The 27,530-nt window shown below is 42.3% G+C and overlaps 1 protein-coding gene across 3 annotated transcripts; it reads left to right on the forward strand.

The window, feature by feature from the left end:
- The first annotated feature begins 303 nt into the window (after positions 1 to 303).
- IL15RA (interleukin 15 receptor subunit alpha) lies at positions 304 to 27,525 on the forward strand. 3 transcript variants are annotated; one of them, XM_069956209.1, is made up of 9 exons: positions 481 to 560; positions 7,607 to 7,694; positions 15,768 to 15,959; positions 17,595 to 17,651; positions 18,148 to 18,357; positions 20,153 to 20,302; positions 25,504 to 25,539; positions 25,624 to 25,690; positions 27,251 to 27,525. In XM_069956209.1, exons 3-9 carry the CDS (start codon positions 15,785 to 15,787, stop codon positions 27,372 to 27,374), a joined length of 819 nt encoding a protein of 272 aa, XP_069812310.1. In that variant the 5' UTR covers positions 481 to 560; positions 7,607 to 7,694; positions 15,768 to 15,784; the 3' UTR covers positions 27,375 to 27,525. The 3 variants fall into 3 exon arrangements, with proteins under 3 accessions (XP_069812308.1, XP_069812310.1, XP_069812309.1); XM_069956208.1 differs by lacking the exon at positions 7,607 to 7,694 and adding an exon at positions 8,394 to 8,472 and having other exon boundaries at positions 494 to 560; XM_069956207.1 differs by lacking the exon at positions 7,607 to 7,694 and having other exon boundaries at positions 304 to 560.
- Positions 27,526 to 27,530: the final 5 nt, after the last annotated feature.

The following is a 27,530-nucleotide window of genomic DNA, read 5'->3' on the forward strand; positions in this document are numbered from 1 at the left end:
ACCAGAAATAGAGAAAAATTAGAGCATTAGGTGGCCAGCCTAATGAGAAAAGCAAAGCAAGAAACAAAAGAACCATTCACACAGGTTGTCAGTCCAGGGAAATTCATGTGCCAACACAAAGTTTACAAACATAAACAGTTTTTTTTTCTTTTAAATTCACATCAATCTACTAACATCTTCACAGGTTATATTAGGTCAGTATATCTTTAAAGGCGTATCTCCCATGTGGCAGGCTGCACAGCCATGTTGTATGCAGCATCCTGTTCTAACTGAAAGTGAAAGTATGTATTCTCCACCCCACATAGCAAAGCTTTGCTGCAGACTACATGGCTAGCATGGGGGTAAAACATGCCTTCTCTCCAGGAGGCCTGGCTGCAACTAGCAAAGAGAAGCATACAGGTGTCAATGTGTAGGCCCTTGTGGCTAGCCCTCTGCACCAGCCACAGGCTACAAAGCAAGTGTGCTGCTTTGTCTGATGGCCGTGGCCCTGATCACAACACTCAGTACTGTGCTCCTGATGTTGGTTGTTCTTTCAGTGGCCCTCACTGATACTAGCCAAGGTAAGAGACGCACTTTAACATTTAGATTAACATTGTTGGATTTGGAGTGGTGTTATTTTCAGCCTGTGGCGAGTTACTGGCGTGTGTAATGCTCCGTTATATGTCTGTTACAGTTACTGCCATGTTTATTAGGTAAAATAGTACGCAAGCTGCTGGCAAGTGTTGCTAGTAAAGCAATTTAACCTCTTGTGTATCTGATTTTTTCAGCCATTTGTCACTAAGCTAAAATATCAAAAGATCTTACTTTAGGTGTCAAATATAAAAATTGTGTGCATTTTCATTTACAAGTGCAGTAAATGGTAAAAACAATAGGTCATGGCTTGGATTGGATTGCAGTAGAGTCTGAAAGGTTTAGGGATTTTATTTTTGTTTATAGTTTTTTTTTGTAAGAATGTAAAAAATATACTTTATATAGTCTCTTACTGTAGTTATCAAAGTAATTATGTACTAATGTAATGTGTACTCTAGGGATTGTACACAGATGTGCCCCTCTATACATTTTGAATTTAGCTAAAGATTTTGCAACAAGTTGGGAAAGATGCAATACACAACCACTGGGTGGCCACACATACACACAGCACATTGATCTCCTGAGACAGAATTAACAAATCATGATTTTTTTTCATGTCATTTTGACACACATTTTAGTTTCTGTAGGGAAAGGAAGGAAACATATGTATATGATTGCAGGTGTGTTCTCATAATACAGGGAGCCTTGAGTTGCTGCGGTTCTGCTTGCTTACATTACAAACCCCCTCACTTCAAATGAATATTTGCAACATATTTATGTAGAATCTAATTTATACCGCTAAGGACTTATTACATTGCACAATTATCAGCCTTACTTGGCTGACTAACGACAGTTTAGGCCGATAATTGTTTAGTGTAATAGCATATGTTGAAAAATCAGTCTGCCACTCCATCTAATAGGAGCCGCAGCAGCAGACCACCGATGACATGAGTGGGCCATCCAAACAAACTAAGGATCCCCCTCACGCTGCTACCTGCTCACTGTCTGTGCACGTAATTGCACAATGCAGCGAGCAAGGAACAAGGGAGAATCGAGCGTCAACCTGTCAGCTCAGTGCTTGCTTCCCCCTCATTCCTCGCTCACTTCCCTGGAGCATCGGGCTGTGTTATACGGCCTTTAGTAATGGTATGTGTTCACAGAGATTTATCTGAAAGATTTTTAAAGCCAAAGCCAGGAATGGATTTGAAAAAAAAGGAGAAATCTGTCTTTCCTTTATGACCTGTTCCCTGTCCAGTGTCTGTTCCTGGCTTTGGCTTCAAAATCTTTCAGATAAATCACTCTGTAAACGCACCATTAGGCCATGTTCACACTACGCTGCAAGTTGGCAACGGCAGGAGTGTATATGCCCGCATCTGAATTCATTAGAAGTGAAAATCATCCAGCCGCTACTGCAGAAAGTACTGTGGAATGGGTTTGACTTTTAGGGTGGGTTTACACATACCAGAATCGAAGCGGATTCCAAGCTGCGAATTCGCAGCGAAATCCGATGCGTTTCCCAGTACTGTCAGTTTGTATTGGTTTACTTAAAAGTATTCATTGAGCCGCTGTGGGTTAAAGGGGACAGGGTTTACATACTCGCAGCGGAATGAAAATATCCACTGCAAGTATATAAAACGATACAGAATGACAGTACCAGGAATCACAGCGGATTTCGCTACAAACTTGCAGGGTGAAATCCACTGTGATACCAGTTTGTGTGAACCCACCCTCAAAAAAGTAGTCTAATGAAATTTTAAGAGGCAGACAGGCAGGAGGTGCCACCGTTGTGCCGCTCCCTGGCAGTTATTTTCAGCTAGAGTTGGCTACGACACGTCCCTGGCTCCTTCAGCTGCAACATCACGGCCCCTGTGATCAATTGCCCTCTCAGCCATCCAGTGACTGGTGCAGTGTCCTGCCTCAGTTAGTGATTGGCTGAGAGGGCAATCGATCAACTAGGTGCGTGCCAGTCAGCAGTTGAAGCAGTGTTCCTGCTCAGTTGCTAATGAGAAGACAACAGGGAGAAGATTGCAGGGTAAGTTAAGCATTCACCGCCCTGGATGTGCCGTGTTTGCCACCTGCTGCAGCAAGGAAGGGGTTCGCTAAACCCATTTCTTTCTGGAGCGGATGCAATCGGGTCAGCATTTTGACCCGAACATGAACTTCAGCATTGAAGTCCATGTTCGGGCAAAAAACGCAGACCCGCAAAACACCCAAAGTCTCAAAGACACTTTCACACACAAAGCCAAAAATGCAGCTAAAGCGCCAAAAAAAGCCATGCAACGCTTTGGCATTTTTTTTTGGTGGCGTAAAAAAGTCACAAAAAACCTATTTGTGAGGGCACCCTTAAGGTCCTTTCAGATAGACCCATGCCTGATACAAGCACCAAATCAACCTTTCACATGGCTCAGAGATTTATTATTTATTTGTTTATAAAGCGCCCTTAATTCCAAAGTGCTATACAATAGATAAGGGTAACAAACAGGAACATTACAAGATCAAAACACATGGGGACTGGGTACATGGGGCTTACAATCTATAAGGTACAGGGAGAATAACAGGAGGTAAAGTGCAGCCAGTCAAGTGTGATGCAGAATTGTTATAGGTTGTAGCCTAGTTTGAAGAGATGGGTTTTCAGGTTACTTTTGAAGGACTTGATGGTGGATGGAAGCAGGATTTGTCGGGGTAGCGAGTTCCAGAGTATGGGGGAGGCTCAGGCAAAGTCTTGAAGGCGGTTGTGCAAGGTACAAACAAGGGGGAGCGCAGGAGGTTGTCACTGGAGGATCAAAGGTTGCGTGAGATTGTGTTGCTAGGGCCACATAATGAATTGTTGGCTGCACATCCACATTTAGGCTATGTTCACACAACATATTTTTTTTATTTTTTCACAGCCGTTGTTGCAACGGGCATTATTAATTAAAAAACTTTCAATTGAAAATGAATGGGGTCCCGTCCGGAGTGTATACACATAGTATATGCTCCGGCTGGGATCCTTAGTGGCCGCAGCAAAAAATGACATGTCAGTTTTGTGTGGCCGCTATTCATTGAATAGCGGCCACACAGAACTGACAGGTCACACAATGGAGAGTGTGGCTCTGGCCGCACTTCCCATTGTGTGCTATTGTGAATTGGGATGCAGGCGCACACGGATGTGGCCGCATCCCAATTCACCAGAAAAGACGTTTATCCGGCCGATATACTTCACTTACACTGGGTCACAGAACGGCTGGTGTCCTATAATGTGTGATCCCGGCTTTACACAGGCTCATATGCAGCTGCCCAACAATGATTTTTAGGGCACCACTATCCCAGGAATGAGTGATGGCTTATACACTGGGTAAATAAAAAGTTTGCTCAGCCAACAGGATCCGTATGCTCAGTTAATGTAAGTCGATTTGCAAAGCAGTGTTTGCACCAGTGCTAGAGGTACAGTGTCTGAGTGGGGTAACTAGGGCCCACCAGAGGAAATGATCCTGGGGACCCACCAATGAAGAACCAGTGAGAAACAACATGTCAGTCAGTGTTTGTGCAAGTTCTAAAGCTTGGGGCCCACCGGAGGATCCTCTGGTCCTCTGGTGGGCCAGTCCAAAACTGGAGGTGAATACATTTTATGCTAGCTACTTGACTTATTCACTTCTACAGTCTATTAGCTCTCCTTTACTGATAAATTATTATTACATACTTTGACCACAGAGTTTACTGCTTGCACTGCAAAGCATAAAATAGAAGGCCATATCTGCAGCAGACTTCTCCAAAGGATATTTTTCTCCTGATCATGTCGGTAGAATTTATGTAAATCCCTTAGTTTAATATTTGAAAACTTTGCATCATTTTATTGTGCATAAGTATTCACCCTCTGAAAGTCAGTACTTTGTGGAGCCACCTGTATTTACTGCATCCTAATTTTCTTTGTCATATCCAGTTTTCCTCAGCTGACTATCACCACCATATATTACTGTGTTATCACTGATATTTTTGTTGACTAATGCCTTCCTTGTCCAGTGTGTGAGATTTGGCAACATTCCTTTGTCAGATTTGTGGTTCTGCCATATTCATATTCTAAGTACAAGTGTACTTATACTAACATAACATGACAGATCATGTTACACTCTGTACAAAGGGGAATTGCATCAAACTAATTTTTTGACTTCCCTGTTGAATTTTAGTCAATTTTCTGAATATATATATTTCTAAGGTCTGATTCACACTGGCATTATTCTCTCCACCACAGTTCCTTTTAGCTGTTACGTTTTTAACTACATAAATGGAATCTGACGTATCTATCCAATGCCCCAATTCCATTTTTTTTTAAGGAAAAAAAAAATCCTGCTTGCCCCTTTTTTTCCATTAAAAAAAGGAAATCGAATGGAATGGGCACTTCCGTTTTTCTTTTTTTACATTAAAGTCATTGAGGACAGATCTAGACCGAAGGTATATCCATTCAGATTCATTTACAAATATTCAGTTTTCATTTTCAGTTTTTTTTTTTACTGAGCATGCGCAGAAGTGAGAAACCAAAGAAGAAAAGTAAACTGGTATGCAAACGGATGCTTACTTTTACAAAAGGATGCAGACTGATGAAGACAGATGCTGACTGAAGCAAACTGATGTGCAAAAGTCATTTTTTTTATAGCCAAAATGCAAATCCAGTGGTCTCTTTCTGCTAACAATCTTCTATGTTTCCAAAATAATTGACATGTTTATTTTGTGCAGCCACTATTCGGTGAATAGCAGCCGCACAACATAGCCTGTGCACACAATGTAAAGCACGGCTTCCGGACGGACGTTACATTGTTCTCTGTGGCTAACTGGAGTGCGGGCACACCTGAGTGTGCCTGTATTCCAATTTAAAGGACAAGTGCCATGAAAAACTTTTTCCCAGTAATTGAAGCACATTACAAAGTTATATAACTCTGTAATTTGCTTCAATCACCTATCTGCCTCCTTTCCCTGTCTTTTCCCCCCTCCACCCCCCACCAGGAAGTGTCCTGACTCACACAGACCTGATTACTGCCGTCACCATCACCAAGCTCTTCTCTCAGCTCCTTCTCCTGTTACACCAGCCTCCCCCCTCCCCTGCCTTGTCAGGTGACAGGCTTGCTCACCTCCGATTGGCTGAACAACTGCAAGCCATCACTTGTCACATCTCACTTGCTTATCTTCCCTCAGACTGACTCCGGCACATAGGCAGCTCCCCCCTCCCCTCATACCCTCTCTCCTGCTGCTGTGGACTCAGTAAAGGAGTCATGTCACTAGAGAAGATAAGCTGAGCAAGCAGAGTCACCTGACAAGGAGGGGGAGGCTGGTGTAACAGGACCTAGAGCAGCCCCCCTGCTGATGACTCATCCTCACAAGAAGGAGCTGCCTGGTGACGGTGACGGCAGTAATTAGGTCTGTGTGAGTTAGGACACTTCCTGGTGGGGGGTGGAGGGGGGAAAAGACAGGGAAGGGAGGCAGATAGGTGATTGAAGCATATTACAGAGTTATATAACTTTGTAATGTGCTTCAATTACTGGGAAAAAGTTTTTCATGGCACTTGTCCTTTAAATGGCGATGTTCATTCGGACGATACCATAGTGTCATCCAGGTGAACATCACACACATCGGCTGTTATTTCAGTGAGAACTTGGCTTTAAGGGGCTATTGAGATGAAATTCTCACTAAATGTCGATAAAATCCGTCTAATCCACACAGGCAAGGGAATCAATCCATAGATGAGGTTATGTGTAATAATGAGAAATGACACAAGAAAAAGTATTGAACACATGTATCAGTAATTAGAATACACTTCTGCGACTTAGTGACAAATAATATCAGCTGTAAGGATGGTCCGAACTTGCCGAGGTTCGGGTTCATATGAACCCGAACGCTCGGCATCAGATTCCCGCTGTCTGGCCGCTCTGTGCAGCAGGTGGAAACAGCAGGAGGACCGCCTGGAAAACTGGGATACAGCCTATGGCTATGGCTGTATCCCAGTTTTCCAGGCGGTCCTCCCGCTGTATCCACCCTCTCCACAGAGCGGGCAGACAGCGAGAATCATTACCAAGAGTTCGGGTTCGTACAAACCCGAACCTAGGCAGGTTCGGACCATCCCTAATCAGCTGGTTCAGCTGATGGCCTATAAAAATTGTGTCTTTACCAAAGTGCCACAAAAAAGCACTTTTTAGATGGCACTAAATCAGTTAATCAGTAAACTGGTAAATCAGTGTACGGTGGAGAGTTTTAATGGCGCTGTTAATACATTTGCTTGGTGTGGAACAATAACATTTTTTGAGGGTGTTAAACTTAATATCAAATACTAAGTGCAATGGCTTATAATGGCAACAGAATTTATATTTTGCCATTTATACCCATTTGCTGATGCAGTGGATTTAAAAATATTCCAATGTGTAATACTTAGCTCTCCAAATTGGCTGCCTGCTGCTTGTTATCCACGGAGAAGGCAGCCTCAGAGGAGCCTCCTGGTCAGACAAGCAGCTGTCAGGTATACTTATCCTTAAAGGGGAACTTCAGGTAGAGGGGGAAAAAATGAAACTTCTGTAGAAGCAAATAGCATTACTTACCAATCTATCACAGTTTTAAAACTACCAAAAATCCATTTGTTTTGGGGTTTTTTTGATCTGTTTTGTTTTTCTGTACTTCCTGGTTTATCAGTTGTACATTGTACTACAGGTTCCAGAGTGCAATGCTTTCCCTCAGCTGTTCATTGCAGCCCCCCACCCTGCCCATTCCCCGGCCAAATCTGTTGCAGAACATCTAGGCTGTGTTCACACATTGCAGTTTCATAGTGTTACTAAATTATTTGCAGTACTTTATCATTTCATTGTGTTCCCACCCACACAGCACACTGTATTCTCTACCTGTAATGCCGATATTGCAATAAAGAACTTTTTAAATTTAATTTATTTTATTTTTTTCATCTCCACGCACATATTACGATCGAGCATCTTTTATCTTTGAGGTTGACCCCCGACAATTAGGGCATTATCCAATATTATCTTACATGGGATATACTCTTTATGCCTAGTTTTTTCTCCAGGTGGGATTGTCAGTGCCAATTGTGCACAATTTTTCTTCACATCCTGGATTTCAATCAGCTACCAGTGTGGCAGAACCATACAGATATGGTAATAATATTAATAATGATTGTTTATTTGTATAGCGCACAGATTCCACAGCGCTTCACCTATCTGTATGTTTTTGGGTGTGGGAGGAAACCCACGCAAACACAGAACATACAAACTCATACATACCTGATAAGCGGTTACTGTGAATAATATTCTTCCTGCATTGGTGGTGGGTAGTGCACTCAGTGACTCTGCAGACCAAATAAATGTCCCATGATGATCACGACCAGAGCTTGTTCAGGGTTGCATGAATATCCATTGACACGTCCAACAGAATTCTGTCCATACACAGACAATGTTCTGCGGGCTGGACCTGGGAGCTCCCAGCATCATGATTAATTATGATGGCAGGAGCTTCTAAACAGTTTAAAAGTTTGTGCTAATGTACTGACACAGCCACGCAGCATTGTCAGTACACTAGCGCAAACTTTTAAACATTAACACCATTACATTGTTAAAGTAGACAATCTACAGTTGCAAAATCCAGATAGAAAAGTAAGCATAGACCTCAAATTCTTGCATAAAATGAATCTATATATTTTAGATTTAACTCAAACAAGGGCTCCCTTTTCTTTAAGTCCTATCTGAGCAGTGCATGGATTTGTCACAGTTTGAATTATTTGGGTATAGATATTTGTATTTCGGGCTTGAAAATGTACTCTGAGCAACTTGCTGAGAGTTGTCTTTATACTTTACCAGGTGAAACTGCTGTACAGTCGAGAAGATGAGCTACAGTTTTTTTCTAAATGCACTGCAATGATAGAACTTTAAGAAAATGGTAAGTAGATTACACATTTCCCAACATTTACAGAGTAAATCTGTGTCAGGGTGCGTTCACACATACAGGATCTGCAGCAGATTTGATGGCGCAGATTTGAATCACGCACCCTTAGGGTAGCTTCACACCGTATCACAGTGGATTTTCTGCTGCGGATTCGCAGCAGATTTGACTAAATGAATGGGCACAGCATCCAATCTGCACTGTAAAATCTGCTGCAGATCTGCTTGATTTGATGGTGCAGATTTGATGCTGTGCTCATTCATTTAGTCAAATCTGCTGCGGATCTGCAGCAGAAAATCCACTGCGATACAGTACGTGTGACGCTACCCTTAGGGTGCGTTCACGCGTACAGAATCTACAGCAAATCTGCAGCAAATTCGATGGCACAGATTTGAAGTTGCAGATTCAAGGCAATCCAATCTGCAGCATGAAATCTGCTGTGGATCTGAGATCTGGCATGTGAAAACTATGTGCCTGCCAACAAAATATTATCTCAAACCGCATGGGAATTAGGTTTAATGTCCACCAATATTTTCTTGGCGTATGTGTAGCGCTGCTACTAATCTTTATAGTGACAACTTATGCCACTACTTAACCCTTTCCCCTGACCGATTCATTACACATTTTTAACTCACCTTCTAAGAGCCTTAACTTTTATTTTTCCATATATAAGTATGGTGAAAACTAAATAAAAATATTTGTGGGCTAATAAAATAAAAATGCTGCGACATTTTAAAGGATTTTATTTTTATGCTTTTCACTTTGCAGTTAAAAAAAATGCCATACAGTATTTTGACCTTTTATTTTTGCCATGATCTACTTTTTGTTAATATTATTTTAGGGTAGATGAAACTTTAATTGCTTTTAATCTATTTTCTGGAATGTAATATGAAAAATTAGTATTTTATGCATTTTCCTTTTTTTTTTTTTTTTTTTTGTTTAAGCCATTCATCAAGCTAATTGTCCATATTGTTAGTTCTTTTTGCCCTTTTTTTGGGGTGGGGGAGCATTTAAACGCCTTTATTTAAAAAAAGACAATTGAGGGCAATTAAAGTTACTGTATTATTGCTGTGTTTTTATATAGTCCCTTTGTTTTTGGTAGCCATTTCTGTATCACTACCTCACAATGCCCCCTCTACCTCCTCAAAGGGTAACTGACAAGCAGGGCTTTCAATTATGCTGTGAGGAGATGAATGGGGTGTTGCGAGGTAGCCAGGGGTGGCACAGCAGCACTTAGTGTCACAGTATGACCTTAGTGTCCTTAGTGTCAGTGTGATCTGTGAATGGACGAGAAAATGTAAGTGAAACATAATTGACTAGCAAAAATTAAGGTATCATCTTATTGTATGTGCATATTACTGTTTGTGTGTGAGCAGCAGTTTTAAAAGTGATTGTGAGGTGACAATTTCCCCTTTAGGGTAGCTTCACATGTACCGTATTGCAGTGGATTTTCTGCTGCCGATCTGCAGCAGATCCGCAGCAGATTTAAATAGATGAATGAACACAGCATCAAATCTGCACTGTAAAATCTGCTGTGATACGGTACGTGTGAAGCTACCCTAAGGCTATATTCCCACACAGTATTTTTGCTCAGTATTTTTCAACCAAAAACCAGGAGTGGATTGAAGCATTGTCAGTGGCTTCTCATCCCAGGACCCTGGACACTTACCTCCTAACTGCACCACAGCGCTCAGCTTTCAATATGGTGCTGGCCCCGGCCACAAGGGCATGCAGAGCATTAGACCCGGGCTGTTCACTGCAGGACTCACTGCTTTTCCCCCCTGGATGAGATTCGGCACAGAGGAGATCACCTCGAACCTCATCCTGGACCTCTGATCTGCCGGCGCCCCCAGATTATCAGATCCTAAATGATACCATACGGTGTCAATCGTGTTGAATGTGTTTGACTTTTCCAGAGAGAAGCTAAACAGTGGGTCCCCCTATAGGGGTAGATGGTCCACTCTGATTTTTATGTTCTTTTATTGCTTACACCAGAGGATAGGCCAAATCATATGAAACAATCTATTTTTTTAGAATAATTCCTAACTAGAGATTAGCGAATTAGCGGTGGCTGCTGAAGTTGGATAAAGCCCTAAGGCTATTTGGAAAACATGGATATAGTCATTGGCTGTATCCATGTTTTCCAGACAACCTTAGAGCTTTATCAAAGTTCAGCAGCCACCGCTAATCAAATGCCGAACGTTAGGGTTCGGATCGAGGGTGGGAAGTAGATATTGATTTAAGAGCCTACCATGTACTTAAAGGGTCTGAGCTACCAACTTTAGAGAAAATGCAGATATTTCACCCTGAGGCACATATATCATTATAAGTTAATGTCCCAGTAAGAAGGAAGTCTACAGGAACCCCCCCCCCCCCCCCACCCGCTAAATTGAACAATATATTTTTGGGCCTGTTACGGCCATCGCATATTTTCTCTTTACTATATAAATTACTGTTGGAAGTTACAGATTCAGGATTATCATGTTATATGGGGTCTTGGGAAAGGGGGATACAGGATCCTATTTCAGAGAGTGATTGGGCTAAGGCCTTTTTGTTAGCACATAAAATGCCACAAGTTTTGCAGCTCAAGAGCAGAATTATAAGCTACTAACACGGTGGTACAGATGCCCAGTTGTAGTACATTCTATGTAGCCTTTGGTGTCAGAGATGTTGGCGCTGTGGGACAGAAAGAGGCACTATGCTCCATGTATGATGGGAATGCTCTCCGATACAGCTATTTTGGCAGAAGGTTTTTTCAGTATATGAGTGGATAATTGGAAGTGATGTCCAATACACTCCAAAGACTGCTTTATTGCCTGTTCTTTCAGGCAACATCTCCTCCAATAAAAAAAGGGTTATTGAGACTAGTGATGATCGAACAGTAAAATGTTTTGAGTTCGAGTCGAACCTCGAACAGTGGTGAAGTTTGGTTCGAAGTTCGACTTGAACCCCATTAAAGTCAATGGGAGATGTTCGGGTTAATTTTGACACCTATATGTAGTAGGAGAAACTGTAATCATCCAGAAGAGTAAACTGGAAACATGGAACAACTTATAGTCTGAAATTTAGCTTTAAGAATGAAAGGGGAAAAAAAGGGGGATAAAATACTGCTAGAGATCAGTGAATAGTGAAATATTCGAAAATTCAATTCGAATAGCTCCTGATATTTGTTTATTGGAACAAATATTGAATCCCATTATAGTCTATGGGAGAAAAATACTTGGGAACTTTTCTTTACAAAACCGATACATCTAACATAGGAAGAGATTATTTTTAAAAAATTTGTTCTGCAATGCAGACTGTTAAAAGTGGGCTCTGTACCCACTTAGCATAAATTTAACCACCAACTCCTCTGTACGAAACATTGATACATCTAACAGATGAAGAGATTGATTTAAAAAAAAAAAAATATATATCCAGAAATGTAAACTGACAAAAATGAGCTTTTTACCTACTCAGGAAAAATTTGACCACCAACTCCTCTGTACCAAAGATTGATTAATCTAACAGACTGATCATATTCAAGACTATCGGACTAATATTAAATACTACATGATTGATATTCCACATATTAGACTGATATGCCAGACTACAGGAGTCATATTCCAGACTATCAGACTGATATTAAATACTAGTTGATTGATTTTCCAGACTACAGGACTCATATTCCAGACTCACTCATATTACAGACTAAAGGACTGATATTCCAGACTATTGGACTTGTATTACAGACTACAGGACTCATATTCCAGACTATCGGAAAGGTATTACAGGCTACAGGACTGATATTGCAGACTACAGGACTGATATTGCAGACTACAGGACTGATATTGCAGACTACAGGACTGATATTGCAGACTACAGGACTGATATTGCAGACTACAGGACTGATATTGCAGACTACAGGACTGATATTGCAGACTACAGGACTGATATTTCTGAATATGGGACTGATATTACAGACTACAGGACTGATATTACAGACTATTTGATTTATATTACATCTTAAAGGACTGATATTCCAGACTATCAGACTGATATTACAGACTACTGGACTGATATTTCAGACTATCGGACTGACATTTCAGTCTACTGGACTGATATTAGACTATTGTACTGATATTCCAGACTTTCAGACTAATATTCCAGACTACTGGACTAAGAACGTCAGCTGATAGGAATACAGCTGTAATCACTGAGATGTGCACAAATCAGATGTACAATTACTGGGTATAACAGATGTGAGCAGACCAAAATACACTTTTGGGCACTTTGTATAAATTGGCAAATCCAATATGCAGCCTGCAATACCAAAGCTTAAGTATTGCTGTGACTGCAATGCTGTCTATGGACAGGAAAATGCTTGTTGCAAAAATGCTAGTCTAACCTTGCTAAACAACCGACTAATCTCACTAATCTCACTTCCTATCTGACTAATCGTACTTTCTATCTGTCTAATCAAAATGCCAGCATGCAGGGAAACAATAATACACGGAGAGAGCATTCTATCCAGAAAAGTGAGTGAGCTGAAAACGGCGTCCAGAACGCAGCAGTGAATTTTATGAGATGTTCATGTGATTTTAGCAGCCAATGAGACCCCTACACCTCAGCAATGATGTTTCTGACACTTCTATGTGCTCTGCACTAATTGACTGGCAAAAGGCGATCAAACTCGAACGCTAACTCGAACGAACAGTAAAATGTTTGGTTCCGCTCTATTTCAAGAAAATCGAGATGTTCGACTCAAACCTAACTTTTCTCAAACAGTTCGATCAACTCTAATTGAGACATCTTTCGGCTGCCACTAGAGCAGTGATACCAAGGAGGTGAAAAAATCAGGTAGCTCCATTGTTGGTAGAATGGATACATCAATTAAATGAGTTGGTGGCAGAGAACAGAAATTAGCATTATAGATTTCATACAGTATGGGATCCATGGTCTGTATTTCTTGAGTCACAATATTAGGATTGACTGTTTATCTGAGATCTAATTTTTTTTTTTTTTTTTTGGGGGGGGAGAGATATATGTTGGATGTGGTGTATTGTATTGTATGCTTGTATTTCTTTTTGTATGGGTTTCTAACATGTATTAGTATTTATTGTTACTATGCTTATGTTGGTATTGTTTCATTTTGCAAAAAACATTCAATAAATAGAGATTGAAGCGACCCTGTACCCACAATCTGCCCCCCCCCCCCCCCAAAACCGCTTGTACTTTCAGATAGCTGCTTTTAATCCAAGACCTGTCCTGGGGTCCTTTCGGCAGGTGATGCAGTTATTGTCTTAAAAAACTATTTTTAAACTTGCAGCCCTGTGTCAAATTGGCGTGGCCTAGAGTGTCTATGTCCTAGGCTTGCATCGCCTCTCCGTGCCTCCTCCCCACCCTCTTCACCATTTGCAACGCCCCAGGCAGCATTTTTGCTATTCATCGCCTGTGTGATCACTGCACAGGTGCCTTGATGATCCAACACATGTGCAGTATTCACACAGGTGATGAATAGAAGAAATCCTGCTTGGGGCATTCCTTATGGTGAAGAGGGTGAGGAGCAGGGTCGGAGAGGCGATGCAAGCCTTGGGCATAGACACTGTAGGCCACGCCAATTTGACACAGGGCTGCAAGTTTAAAAGTAGTTTTTTAGGACAATAACTGCATCATCTGCCGAACGGACCCCAGGACAGATCTTGGATTAAAAGCAGCTATCCAAAGGTACAAGTGGTTTGGGGGGGGGGGATCAGATTGTGTGTAGAGAGTCACTTTAAACCAAAAATCCTATAATAAAAGTTTACATAACCCCCTATTTTTCATTTTATAAAAATAAACATATAAACATATTTGCTATCGCCGCATGCAGAATTACCTGAACTATTAAATCACTTTCCTGATCTTGCACAATAAACAACGTAAGCGCAAAAAAATGCCAAAGTGTAAAATTGATGATTTTTGGTCAAATCTGGAAAAATTTTAATAGAAAGTGATAAAAAAATGCATATACTGTACACAAGCTAACTACCAATAGAAAAAAAAGATGGTGCAAAATCAAATCAAATAGCCCCATAGACCAAAAAATAAAAGGATGGTAATAGAGCAATTTTAAACACATTTAGGGTTTTTTTTTTTTTTAGGGTTTTAATTTTTCAAAAGCAGTCAAATAAAATAAGTTATTTAAGTTGCCTATTGTAATCATACTGACTTGAGGAACATAGATAACATGTCAGTTTTACCATAGGGCGATTGGCGTAAACACAAAATCCTCCCATAATTTGTTTTGTTTTTTCAATTCTGCAGACAAATATTTTAGGCTATTTTTGCATGTGGTGGAAAAGCTGCAGATTTCCTATGCAGCTTTTTGCATGGGAAATTGAAACTAAATTACAATTCCGTGCATGTACATAAGATTTGAGAAGTGTCACCCACAAGCTGCACATTTTTTTTTTTGTGCATGGTACATGACCCAGTGAATTGTTCAGTCTGCAGCATGTCAGCTGTAAAATCCGCTTGTTGGAAAATCCACTGCTTATTATATTGCTTCTTTGTTTGGTAATAAAGATGTTTATTGCACAAAGAAAACAATCATTCCTGTAGAACAGGCGGACATCATGCAATACAAAATATACAATTTTCTGTGTCGCCATCCCTGAGAACCCATAACCCCGGTCAGGTTAAAGAGCATGTCGCCATCCCTGAGAACCCATAACCCCGGTCAGGTTAAAGAGCATAGCAGCGTGGATCATAAAATAAAAGATTCTCGTTTAGGGGTAACAATAAGGACATGACACAGGTGTTCAATAACAAAACAACAAAACAACAAAAGTCCAATGTCCCTAACAAGGAGAGGAAACAGAAAACACCAGGAAGAGTAGAGAAAAAGAAAATAAAGGAAATAAGATAGACAAGCAGAGAAGGAGAGGAAAGGGAGGGGGTGGGGGGGGGTGAAGAGGAGGGAGGGGAAATAGGGGGGAAAAAAGGGGGGGGGCAAAGGTATGGTATGGGTGTCCTAGCTAACCATGTGTCATCAAGGGAAATCAGGGAAGCACAAGCATCTATCTCCAATGATTAGAAATCCACAGGAAAAGGTCTCCAGATTCCCTGAATGTATCCCAACAGAACCAAACTTTGGTAAACTTACTTTTCTCTTTCTCTGAATGGGCAGTAAGCTCCTCTATTCGTCTAAGAAAAGAGAGGGAGTCCAAGAAGTCTCCTGAGGGAGGAATCGTGGCCATCCACTCCCCCGTATGTATAAAATTATATTTTGTTTACAATCAGATATCTCATTTCTATTATATGATGCTTAGTCTGCAGTGCCCCAAAGATGGTGAAAAACACAAAGATGAGCCGGTTTTCTAGAAGCTATGAGGTGAACAGTCACGTGCGGTATGTGTGTGAAGATGGCTACAAGCGGCAAGCTGGCACATCAAATCTTGCCATATGCCAATTAAACAGTACTAAGAAAGCAGACTGGAAATACGGAAACATCTCCTGCATTCGTAAGTACTGCCCAAAGGTTAACAAAACAGATTCTTTACAGAGAAGATTTGTAATATTATATTATGTATCTGAACAACCAGACTGCTGCTTAATTCTCCATCTCCTGATACTAATTTCACATAACAAAAAAGAAATAGCGTATGTATTCACTGTCCTGTATGGACAATTGTATATTCTTGCTCCCACTTGCTCCCACGACACAAAATATATACTGCCTTGTGTAAATAACCGTATGCCCATCTTCAATACACACACACAGAACCATTGCAGGTTTTATGCCATGCTTATTTAAGGTAGCCACACACCATCAATAGCTACCAGCCAAGCATTTGACCAACAACTATTACCAAATTTTCCATACACACATATGCTTTGTTTAGCCAAGTCTTCATGCGTTTTGAGGGAGAGAGGGAAGTAAAGTGAACATCAACCTTTCAGCCAAATGATGCTTAGATCATTCAGGTGTCCCATTGAAATCCTGTTACACACACGAGTGATGCACAGGAGACCGTCTGTGCACAAATCATGTTCATTCAGCATGTTGAAAGACCATGATCAGCCAACATTGTGCATGCCAACTGATTGTGGGCTTTCAACAGGCGCTATTAGGCCATGTTCACACAACATAAGTTTTTCATTGATCACGGCAGTTGTTACTGATGTGCATTTCCACGGCCGGGATCGCTAGCGGCGCCACAGAAGACTGACATTTCAGTTTTCTGTGGGCCGCTATTCATTGAATAGCGGCCGCAAAAAACTCCAATCAGTGCTCACAATGGAGCGAGCAGCTCCGGCCGTACAAAGGTAAATTGGGATGCAGGCGCACATGGATGCACCCGCATCCCAATTTATCAGAAATGAAGATCATCCGGCTGGTACCAGATGGTTTTCACTGACCGGCAGTTCTGTGATCGGCCATGCCAATAATCGTTTAGTGTAATGGGGCCTTAAAGTGTACCTGTCGTTATAACTATATCAAGAGTACATGTGATATAAAGCAAGTTTCCAATTTACATTCATTATTTTATTTTCAGTTATCATGGAAAACACGGCACTTCCTGTTTTCTGACTTTTTTTTTTCCTCAAAGAGTAAGAAAACAGGAAGTCCCGTGTATCCAAGGCCATCTGAGTGCTCACCGAGAGAAGTCAGTCATGTGATTGATGGACACATTGAGCCGTGACTCTCTGTACTTGCTGGAATTCCTGTGTTTGGTCTCTTTTTTTACAGAAAATCTGCCTTCAGGAGACTGGACCTTTATATCTGGTAGGTTCAGCTTTGTTTTTACAGCATAACAAAATAATGTATATTGCAAACTTGCTTTACTTCACATCTACTGTTGATTTAGATTTTGAAAGTTATAACGACAGTGACACTATAAGACACTGCCAGACACCTATAGCAGCGGATTACCTCCAGGAAGAACAAAAGGATTGGACATTGAAATACTACATAGCCAATCTTTCTTTTCCCCACACAGCACCATCTGTACGGAGGCCTCCTTACAATGTTCTCTAATGTGTATGTGGAACTTCAGAGTTAGTGGTTGCAGAGGCCCCATTGCTGATATGTCTGTTCCTATTACTTTACTTTGATTCCATCTTCGTTGTTTTTTTTATTCATTTGTCCAACCTAGGAGACCCATCAATTCCTATTACCACTCCAAGCAGTACAGAATCTCCATTGACAACAGGTAAGGACTGTGCAGAATAGCCACAAAAAAAATGTCCCAGGAGGCATTTTTACACGACAATGTAAGGGCCACATGTTGCTAATGGTACTGTGAGCAACCTGCATGGCCTAAATGTACTATTATAGCCTGCAGTGTCTCTGGACTTGTCTTCTACTGAGCAAATCTGTCCATGTTCAACAACTGTAAAGGGAGCTGATATGACCATGATATGCATGCCCAAGTGCATTAGGAAGGCAGAACATTCCTCATACAGCCATTAATAACCTTACTGATAGCATGACAAGGCGTATAAGTGTGTATATTTTTTTCGGGGGGGGGGGGGGGGGCAGAGTTTTCTTTTAACATGTCTATCAATCCTGTGACTTCCACAATTCCATTTTCCTTCTTGATGTTGCAATTTCAATGTTGGGGTCTGTAGATAGGAGATAGATATTTTTTTTCCTGAACAATTACATTTTCATGTCTGATCATTTGATACTTAAACAATTTTTTCTAGTATCAAGCTCAAGTCATGCTTCTACTTCATCATCCACAACAGTAGAAACATTTACAACTATGTCATTAACTCCAACAATCAAGATCCATAAGACAAGGCATACTACACAAGGGAAAGTGCCACAAACTACACAAATCTCCCTGAATACGCCTGTGATCTGGCTTTCTACTATCGATGATCAAACTGCTCCAGGAAGAACACACTCTCCAGGTGAGTTGATAAAATGCTATGTACAAGTTTCAAAATCTGCTTGTGGGTCAGTATGTAACTGTATAGAGAAAGGGAGTATACTGTGGGATTGGCTGAAAAACTGTGCCTGCCGAGAGTAAGGGCCCTATTCCACCGGGCGATTATCGTTCAGATTATCGTTAAATCGTTCGAATCTAATCGATAATCGTTCGGTTGAAATGCAGTTAACGATTAACGACGAACGATAAATCGTTGATCGCTTTATAAGACCTGGACCTATTTTTATCGTTGCTCGTTCGCAAATCGTTCGCATTGAATAAGACATCGTTCGGTCATTCGCAATAGATACGAATGCAATAGCGAATAAATAGCGAAGAAAAACGATTATCGTTCCATGGAAATTTGTGAACGTTTTCAGGTCTTTCGCAATAGCGGTCGTTTGAGATCGTTAATCGTTAACCATTATGCAAACGATAATCGTCCGGTGGAATAGGGCCCTAACTTGGAGTGCCTCCTATACCCCAGGAGTTAAATGTAGAAAGTGCAAAGAAAAAGAGTAAGGGTCGATTTACACAGAAAGATTATCTGACAGATTATCTGCCAAAGATTTGAAGCCAAAGCCAGGAATGGATTTGAAACTAGGAGAAATCTCAGGCTTTCCTTTATGACCTGATCTGTTTAGTCTGTTCCTTGCTTTGGCTTCAAATCTTTGTCAGATAATCTTTCTTTGTAAATGGACCCTTACAGGGCCTCAAATAAGACAGTTTGGTTCCTAAAAATTGTATAGGATTTTTCAAATCAAAAGGTGTACACCTAGACATAAATATGCATTGGAATATAACACAGAAGGAATAAAAACTCAAAGGACTCCAAAGAAGTGCTCAAAGTATAAAATTATATAAAAGAGAACAACAAACAGGCTTCATAAAATGAGAAACAATAAAAAATAAAAGTAATTAAACAAAACAAAAATGTCTGTGTAAAAAACGTCATATATATAGAAATATAAATGAGTAAAATAAGTACTGTACCCCTGGTAAGGTAGATATTTGCCTAAAAAGTCTGGTTAGGACATGCAGTATCCACATTTACTGGTAGGTAAGGGACTACTGGTGGTTCACTTTTGAAGCGGTGATATGTGACAGTGGCTGAATGGAGCGGTGATACCATGTAACAGTCAATAGATATAGTTTCTCCTTAGTGGGTAAATTGTATCAAATAGTGGGGAGAAAATGTTGTATAAATTGTTTAGTGCAAGTGCACTGCTCACTGCTGTCTGTTAGTGTAGCTTACAATCCTCTGTGCTGCAGGGGTCTCCAGCGACTGGTGCTGGGATCTGCTCTCATTTATTGCAGGCACGGCTGACACATGCGTGGTCCCGTAGTGTGGACGCTGGCCCTTGTGCATATTTGGCGGCACTTTTTAAAGTCATGTAAGTGAGGCAGTTTTCCGAGTTCCATATATGAGCCACTTCCTGTATAGATTGGTTATAGGCTTATCGGTGGTATGGAGTACTCGTGGGGATACAATACCAACAGGGGAGAGTAAATCTAGCTGGACGCGTTTTTAGGCCTTCGGCCTTCTTGGCCTTTTCCTCAGCAGCAGATATGAAATAAAGATTAATCGTTTGTTAACTTAAAGTGTTAATCAACATATAGGTTCTGCTATTGGGTATTTTTGATTGACATTTAATTAAATGCAATACATATGAGGGTGCAGCTAATTTTTGGTGGGGAATTTCTATTTTATTAATGAATATACTATTCAAACTCTCCAGTAATGTTTGACATGTATAAATCTATTCATATTTTTTCAGGACTACAGTTATTTACACCTTCTGTATCACCTAAAGAGACTGGGAAGATGACAACTGAGCAACATGGTGCTACTGTAACAGAAAATACTAGATATACTGCAACAGTAACAACAAATTTCAGAACTCCAGTGCCAGATACAAACAGTACAGGTTAGTTAAAAGATAAAAAAAAAAAAAAATGAGTCACTGTTAGGAATGTGACTTTGCGCCCCTTGGTCCGTGCTGGGCGACCGAGGAAACGCTGAGTTCTATCCGTGTTTTTTGCATCTTATCTGTCTGAATTTTCTTTTTCCAGCCACACCCGCCTTGCCTGTCAGACTTCGGGCAGTGCAGGGGTTACTGCATTGCTGGATCTGCTCAGCTGAGCTTGGTGCTGGGATCAGGGCTGGTCCTATCAGCCGCCGGACCCAGTCTCTGATCCTGGGTAAATAGCAGCAGGCTCCTCATTTGCCTGCTGACTATTAAAGTTTACTTGCCTGCTCAGCTCCCTGTCCCTTCTCTGTGCTCTGTATTCTTGACCTTTATTGCCATCATCGACTTTGCTTATTGCTGCCAGCCCAGACCTCTTGCTAGTGACCCTGACTATTCTTCTGCTTACTGTTTTGTACTACACCCCCCGACTGTTGCTCATCTGGTTTGTCTGACATCTCTTATCGTGTTTGTTTGTCTGTCAGTGTTCTGTGTTCCACGTATTGAGAGTAGGAAACGTCTTCGTGGTTGTCCGCAGTTGCCTAGGACTGTCTTGTGGCAAGTAGGCAGAGACAGTGGGCGGGGTCTAGTTAGGGCTCACTCTCCATGTCTTGTCACACTGCCTTTGCCATACCTGATCCTAACAGTCACATTACGGCAACTTTAATCATAATTATCTGTAAAATAAAAGTTTTACTGTTTTAAAAATAATAAAATCCTAGAAAAGCTATGTAAACATGGGTATTGTATTTGGACTGACCTACAGAATAAATATAATATGTGGATTTTACCGTTAAAGTGCATTGCGTAGAGACGAAACCCCCAAGTTTAGCAAAATTGCCTTTTTTCAAAATTCAAATAATATTTTGGAGGTTTAATCATACATTTAATGGTACATTGAAAGGAGTCATTGCAAAGTACACTTTTCCTGAAAAATGAAAGCCCTTCCATGGCCCTGAAAATAGAAAGGGACTGAGGAGAAAAGCAGGAAGTTGTTGCCAAGCATGTTGTCTGCATTAAGTCTGTGCTATGCCTCCGTAACGTTCACTTTCCCCACTTCTCCTCCTGTCACATGCCTCAATGGCCCTATTCCTTCCTCCTCTAAAATGTTCTACTGTTCCTACTGCTCCTTCTGTCACATGACTCACTTTCCCTTCTTCCCCCCTCTTGCCATGTACCTTATTGTCCTTATTGCCCCTTCTCCTTTCACTTGCCTCATTGTCCCAACTTCTCCCTTCTGTCACATGTCTTACTGTGCCTTTTGTCCTTTTTCCTGTCACATTCTTCACTGTCTCTACTGTCCCTACTCCCTTACCTTTACTGTCCCTACTGCTTCCTCCTGTCATTTGCTTCACTGTCCATATTGCCCCTTCTCCTGTCACATGCACCACTTTTCCTGTTGCTCCCTTCTGTTACATACCTTACTGTTCCTACTTTCCACCTCCTGTCACATGCCTCACTGTCCCTACTGCCCCTCTGCATGTCACATGCCCTGCTGTCTGAACGCATTTTGTCACATGCCTTAGTATGCCTATTGCTACCTTTTGTCACATACCTCATTGTACTTACTCCCCCCCTTTGAGATGCCTCACCTTCTCTATTACCCCTTCTCCTGTGACATGCCTCACCATCACTATTGTCTTTCCTTCTGTCACATACATGACTTACTGACCCTACTGCCCTTCCATGTCACTAAAAACAAAATATAAGGCAGCATTGCATAGCGTATGTGTACCTTCAGATAGCTGCTTTTAATCCAAGATCTGTCCTGGGGTCCATTCGGCAGGTGATGCAGTTATTGTCCTAAAAAAATACTTTCAAATTTGAAGCCCGTGCCAAACGGGAGTATCTGTGCCCTAACTTTACACCACTCCTCCATCCCTCCTCCCCACCCTCTTCATCATTAGGAATGCCACTGGAACATTTTCTCCATGCTGAACACTGCACAGGTCCTAAAGTGTCACTGTCGTGAATTTTTTTTTTTGCAGAAATCAATAGTCCAGGCGATTTTAAGAAACTGTGTAATTAGGTTTATTAGCCAAAAAATGCATTTTTATCATGAAAAAGCAGTTTGAAGCTCTCTCCCCTGTCTTCATTGTTCTCCTATGGAGAGAGCTAAAGAAAAGACCAAAACAGGACAACAAAGAGTTAATCTACAAATACCTCACCCGTTATCTCCTGGGACAGTCACCACTGACCTCTCTGACCACTGATTACAGCTGTCACCCAGCTCTGTGCCTGTAATCCTCTGTTATCTGCTTTCTGCGGCTGGCTAACTCCCCCCTTCCTCCTCCCCCCTCCCCTCTCCCTAGATCAGACAGGGTACGACTCATGCGACAAGTCACAATTTTCAGATTTTTTGCAGTGGATGGAAAAGAGGAAGGAGGGGGAACCTGGGAAAAGGCTTTTTACATGCTGATAATGGCAGATTTGGCTAATAAACCCAATTACAAAGTTTCTTAAAATCGCCTGGACTATTGATTTCTGCAAAAAAAAAAAAAAATACGACTGCAACTCTTTAAGGAACCAGCCCATGTGCTGAGCTGCCACAGGTTGGAAATAGGAGGCAATCTGCCTGGAGCATTCCTAATGATGAAGAGGGTGGGGAGGAGGGACAGAGAGGTTGTGCAGAGGTTGGAGTTGAGGAGGATACTGACTTCCATGTCACTGTCTATACTGCCCTCCTCATGTCACATGCTTCACAGTCCCTACTGCCCCTCCTTCTGTCACATGCTTCACTGTTCTAGCTGACCTGGTCTTTTAGGTGCCTTTGCTCTCGCTGTCCACTTACACCAGTTGCTTCACAGCTATTGCTACCCCTTCATACAAGCTGCTTTACTGTTCGTGTTGCCGGGAAGTTGATGGATAGAATGCTATCTGCATTAAAGTGATTCTGTACCCACAATCTGAAGCCCCCCCCGCCCAAAACAACCTGTACCTTCAGATAGCTGCTTTTAGTCCAAGATCTGTCCTGCGGTCTGTTCAGCAGGTGATGCAGTTATTGTCCTAAAAAAAACAACTTTTAACTTGCAGCCCTGTGTCAAATTAACGTGGCCTACAGTGTGTGTCCGCCTTAGGATTGCAACACCCCTCCGTCCCTCCTCATCGCTAAAATGCCCCCGGGCAGGATTTTTCCTATTCCTCTGCAGTGAACACTGCACAGGTGCCTTAACGATCCAGCTCATGTGTAGTGTTCACACAGGTGATGAATAGCAGAAATTGTTCTTGGGGCATTCCTAATGATGAGGGCAGGTAGGAGGGATGGAGGGGTGTTGCATGTCTAGGGCATAGACACTCTAGGCCACGGGTACTCAACAACTTTTAGTGAAGGTCCACTTACCGGGGTCTATTGTCAGGTGAAGGTCCGAGCTGAACATCAGTAGGAAACGTGTTTTGTTACTTTGTCACAAACGTTCAACTATTTATATACAGAATTGCTGCTTATTAGCGGGAAAATTGGCATTTTTTTCTCTCTCACCAGGCCTTTGATATTAGGTACAAAGGGGGTGACTGCCCTGGTAGTATATAGCCCCCCTGTTTCTCCCCCAGTAGTGTATAGCCCCCCCTGTGCGCTCTCCTTCAGTAGTATATAGCCCCCTGTTGCTCCCCCAGTAGTATATAGCCCCCCTGTGCGCTCTCCCCCTGTAGTATATAGCCCCCTGTGAGCTCCCCCCAGTAGTATATAGCCTCCCCGTGCGCTCTCCCCCTGTAGAATATAGCCCCCTGTGAGCTCCCCCCAGTAGTATATAGCCCCCCTGTGCTCTCCCCCTGTAGTATATAGCCCCCTGTGAGCTCCCCCCAGTAGTATTTAGCCCCTGTGAGCTCCCCCCAAGTAGTATATAGCCCCCCTGTGAGCTCCCCCCTGTAGTATATAGCCCCCCCATGCGCTGTCCCCCTGTAGTATATAGCCCCCTGTGAGCTCCCCCCAGTAGTATATAGCGCCCCTGTGCTCTCCCCCCAGAAGTATATAGCCCCCCTTGTGCTTTCCCCCTGTAGTATATAGCCCCTGTGAGGTCCCCCCTGTAGTATATAACCCCCTGTGCGCTCCCCCCAGTAGTATATAGCCCCCTCAGTAGTATATAGCCCCCTGTGAGGTCCCCCCTGTAGTATATAGTCCACCTGTGCACTCTTCCCTTGTAGATGCCCCCCAGACAGAAAAAAAAAATAACAAAAACAACTCACCTAGCACCTCGTTCCCCGCTGCGGCTGTCTTCGTCTCTTCCCGTCGGTCCGGCCCCCGGCTGATACGCGCTCTGTAGGGATGTCCTGGGGATTCCCCAGCAGAGCGTGCATCAGTGACCTCAGTGTACGCCGCCGGCCTGAACTTCCGGGAAGAACAGGCCGGCAGCGTACACTGAGGTCTGTGGTGCGCGCTCTGCTGGGGAATCCCCGGGACATCCCCAGAGAGCGCGTATAAGCCGGGGGCCGGACCGACACTGCCCCCAGCCCCACAGGCGTACTGACATCTAAGGACAGTACGCCTATGGGGCGGGAGGCAGTGCGGTGGGGAGCGGGACGGACCGAATCCGGGGCAGTTAGGAGGTCTGACTAGGGGTCCGGACAGCTGGCCAGTTGAGGCCAGTTGAGGACCCCTGCTCTAGGCCATGCTTTACTGTGCTATTACTCCTCCTGTCACTTGCCTCACTATCCCAACTGATCCCTTCTGTCACAGACCTCACTGTCCCTACTGCCCCTCCCCACACAGTTTACTGTCTCTACTGTTCTTCCTCTTATCACATGCTTCAATATCCCTACTGTCCCTCCTTCTGTCTCATACTTCATTGTTCCAGCTGACCTATTATGTACGATGCCTTTTTGCTCTTGCTATCTTTCTACACCCGGTGCTTTACAGTCATTGCTGCCCCTTCCTACAAACTACTTTACATTCCTTGTAGGTCCCCAGTGGGTTTATAATTTCCAAGCCAATTCAATAGATGTCAAGAGTAGCTAGGTGTCCCCACCCCCCATTAAGTGCCCCCGTAAATAAATGGTTTACTGCTGCACTTTCTGCTCCTGCACAATATTGAGTGGCAATGCGTATGTTGTAAGAATTTTAAAACTCCCCCCACTACACCACTGACAATAGATCATTCTTAATGGCGAACAGTCTAATATGTACTAATAATAAAGGTCCACTTTTATTTACCTCCCACTCTTTTTAGAAAGTCCTTTGCTGACGAATAAAATTATGGCATCAGGTAAGCAAAGCAGTTCTCGTGTATACTTATTCATTTAGAGGATACATCATGAGCAAGTCTGTGATGAGAACTTCTTTTTGTTAGCAACAGGCACCATGGTGATCATAATCTTACTCATAATCATCCTTGCCGTGTATTGCCAGAGAAGAAGGTAGGCTGGCTAGTTATATAATAATTTGTAATGTGTAATTGAGGATTTTACACAGAGTGGAGAAACTCTAAGGAGGACATTTATGAAATGTCCGCCCGAGGGGTACGCCAGGGAGAAGGCCCCTTCTCCCTGGCGTACGCCTGCTGTACGCCCCGCTCGCCCACTGGGCGGGCTGGGGGAGCTTGACAAAGTGGGGAGGAGGCGTGGCCTCCTCCTGTGCCTCATTTATCATGATTTACGCCTGCTTGCAGGCTTAAATCATGATCCAAATCTACACCTGCTGGAAGCAGGTGTAGATTTAGTACACCGGGCGCAGGCTCAGGTGCCTGTCCGGCCGGATTCACTAAGAGGCGTGCGCCTCTTAGTAAATCCTGCTGGGGAAAAGGGGGCGGGGCCTAATATAAGACAGGTGTACTTGTACGACGGTCTTTATAAATCCCCCCTAAGAGTGCATTTACACAGAAATATTATCTGACAGATTATCTGCCAAAGATCTGAAGCCAAAGCCAGGAATGGATTTGAAAAGAGGAGAAATCTCAGACCTTCCTTTAGGACCTGATCGCTGTTTATAGTCTGTTTCTGGCTTTGACTTCAAATTTTTGGCAGATAATCTGTCAGATAATCTTTCTGTGTAAATGGACCCTAAATCACACAAATACTTGTGCTGCAGCTCCGAAAGTGGAGTGTGACCCACTGAAGAGACCCACCTATCTCCTGATTCTGACATCCAAGAGGACATTCCTCTAGATGTACATGCTTGTTGATGCAGCAAATGTTTTCTTCTGTATTCCAAACTGGTGACACTGTTAGACAAGGAGGTCAAGGAGACACACAGCTTTCAGAAAAATGCCTGTCCGTCCAAGTCCAAGCTGGAAGGAAGATAGTCAGGAGGCCTCTGTACACATTAGACACTCAGACAGCCCTAACAGCAGATTTGGTGGACTCTTCACTTGTGTGAATAGAAGCCTTTATGACAGCGCTCTATTCAGTAGGATCTGGCAGTAAGTAAGGAATATTAACTATAACAAACATTTGTAATGCACATTCTGAGAGCAAACTGATCAGTTTATTATATGACAGCTGTAGAGTTACATCATGTCCACTATTAGGGGCTAAACCTTGCTTCATAGACAGTGGGCGCTAGCTACTCTCAGCAGCTATTACCTACGTCAGTGACCAACATCGGTGATCACGTAGCAGTGCTAGGGCCTAGAGAATAAAAGTGATCTTGCGATCTTGACACTATTCATGACCCAAATAAAGGCATTTTTTCATGAAGCTAAAAAGCATAATTATTTAAATATATTAAATATATATTTTTAAGAGTTACTGTAGTAAAACAAAGTTATATACATTGGGTATTAAAACTAGAAATGAGTGAATTTAAAGTATTAACGAAGCAAACTGTTCTTGCACCCTTAACAGACTTTGAAACTTTAAACAATATGCAAACTGCACTGTGTAAACCAAGCCTTATAGATTAATCCCCAGTGTCTTTGAGCTGTGGAAGCAATGTCCCACCAATATCTAACATATTACTTATGTTGTTTCCTGTTGCAGATCAGAAAGATCCTCTAGAAAACCTGAGGATACCCAGATATATGTACAAACTATTACTCAAGAGGACAATTCCCCTGGTTCTGATGCATACCCCGAGAATATTGAGGAAGAAACCTTTTTGTAATGCAATGACTTTCCAGACACACAGAGAACTTGTGGTTATATGGATTTCCAATACCCTCCACAAACATACAGTATGGGTATTTATGAATAGTGTTATTATGAAGAAGACTACCAAAAGTCTGAGAATAAAACTGTGGTATTATTTGACTGTTCATGG

Source organism: Dendropsophus ebraccatus, chromosome 1, assembly GCF_027789765.1.
Source record: "Dendropsophus ebraccatus isolate aDenEbr1 chromosome 1, aDenEbr1.pat, whole genome shotgun sequence".
In the NCBI taxonomy this organism is placed as follows: Eukaryota; Metazoa; Chordata; class Amphibia; order Anura; family Hylidae; genus Dendropsophus; species Dendropsophus ebraccatus.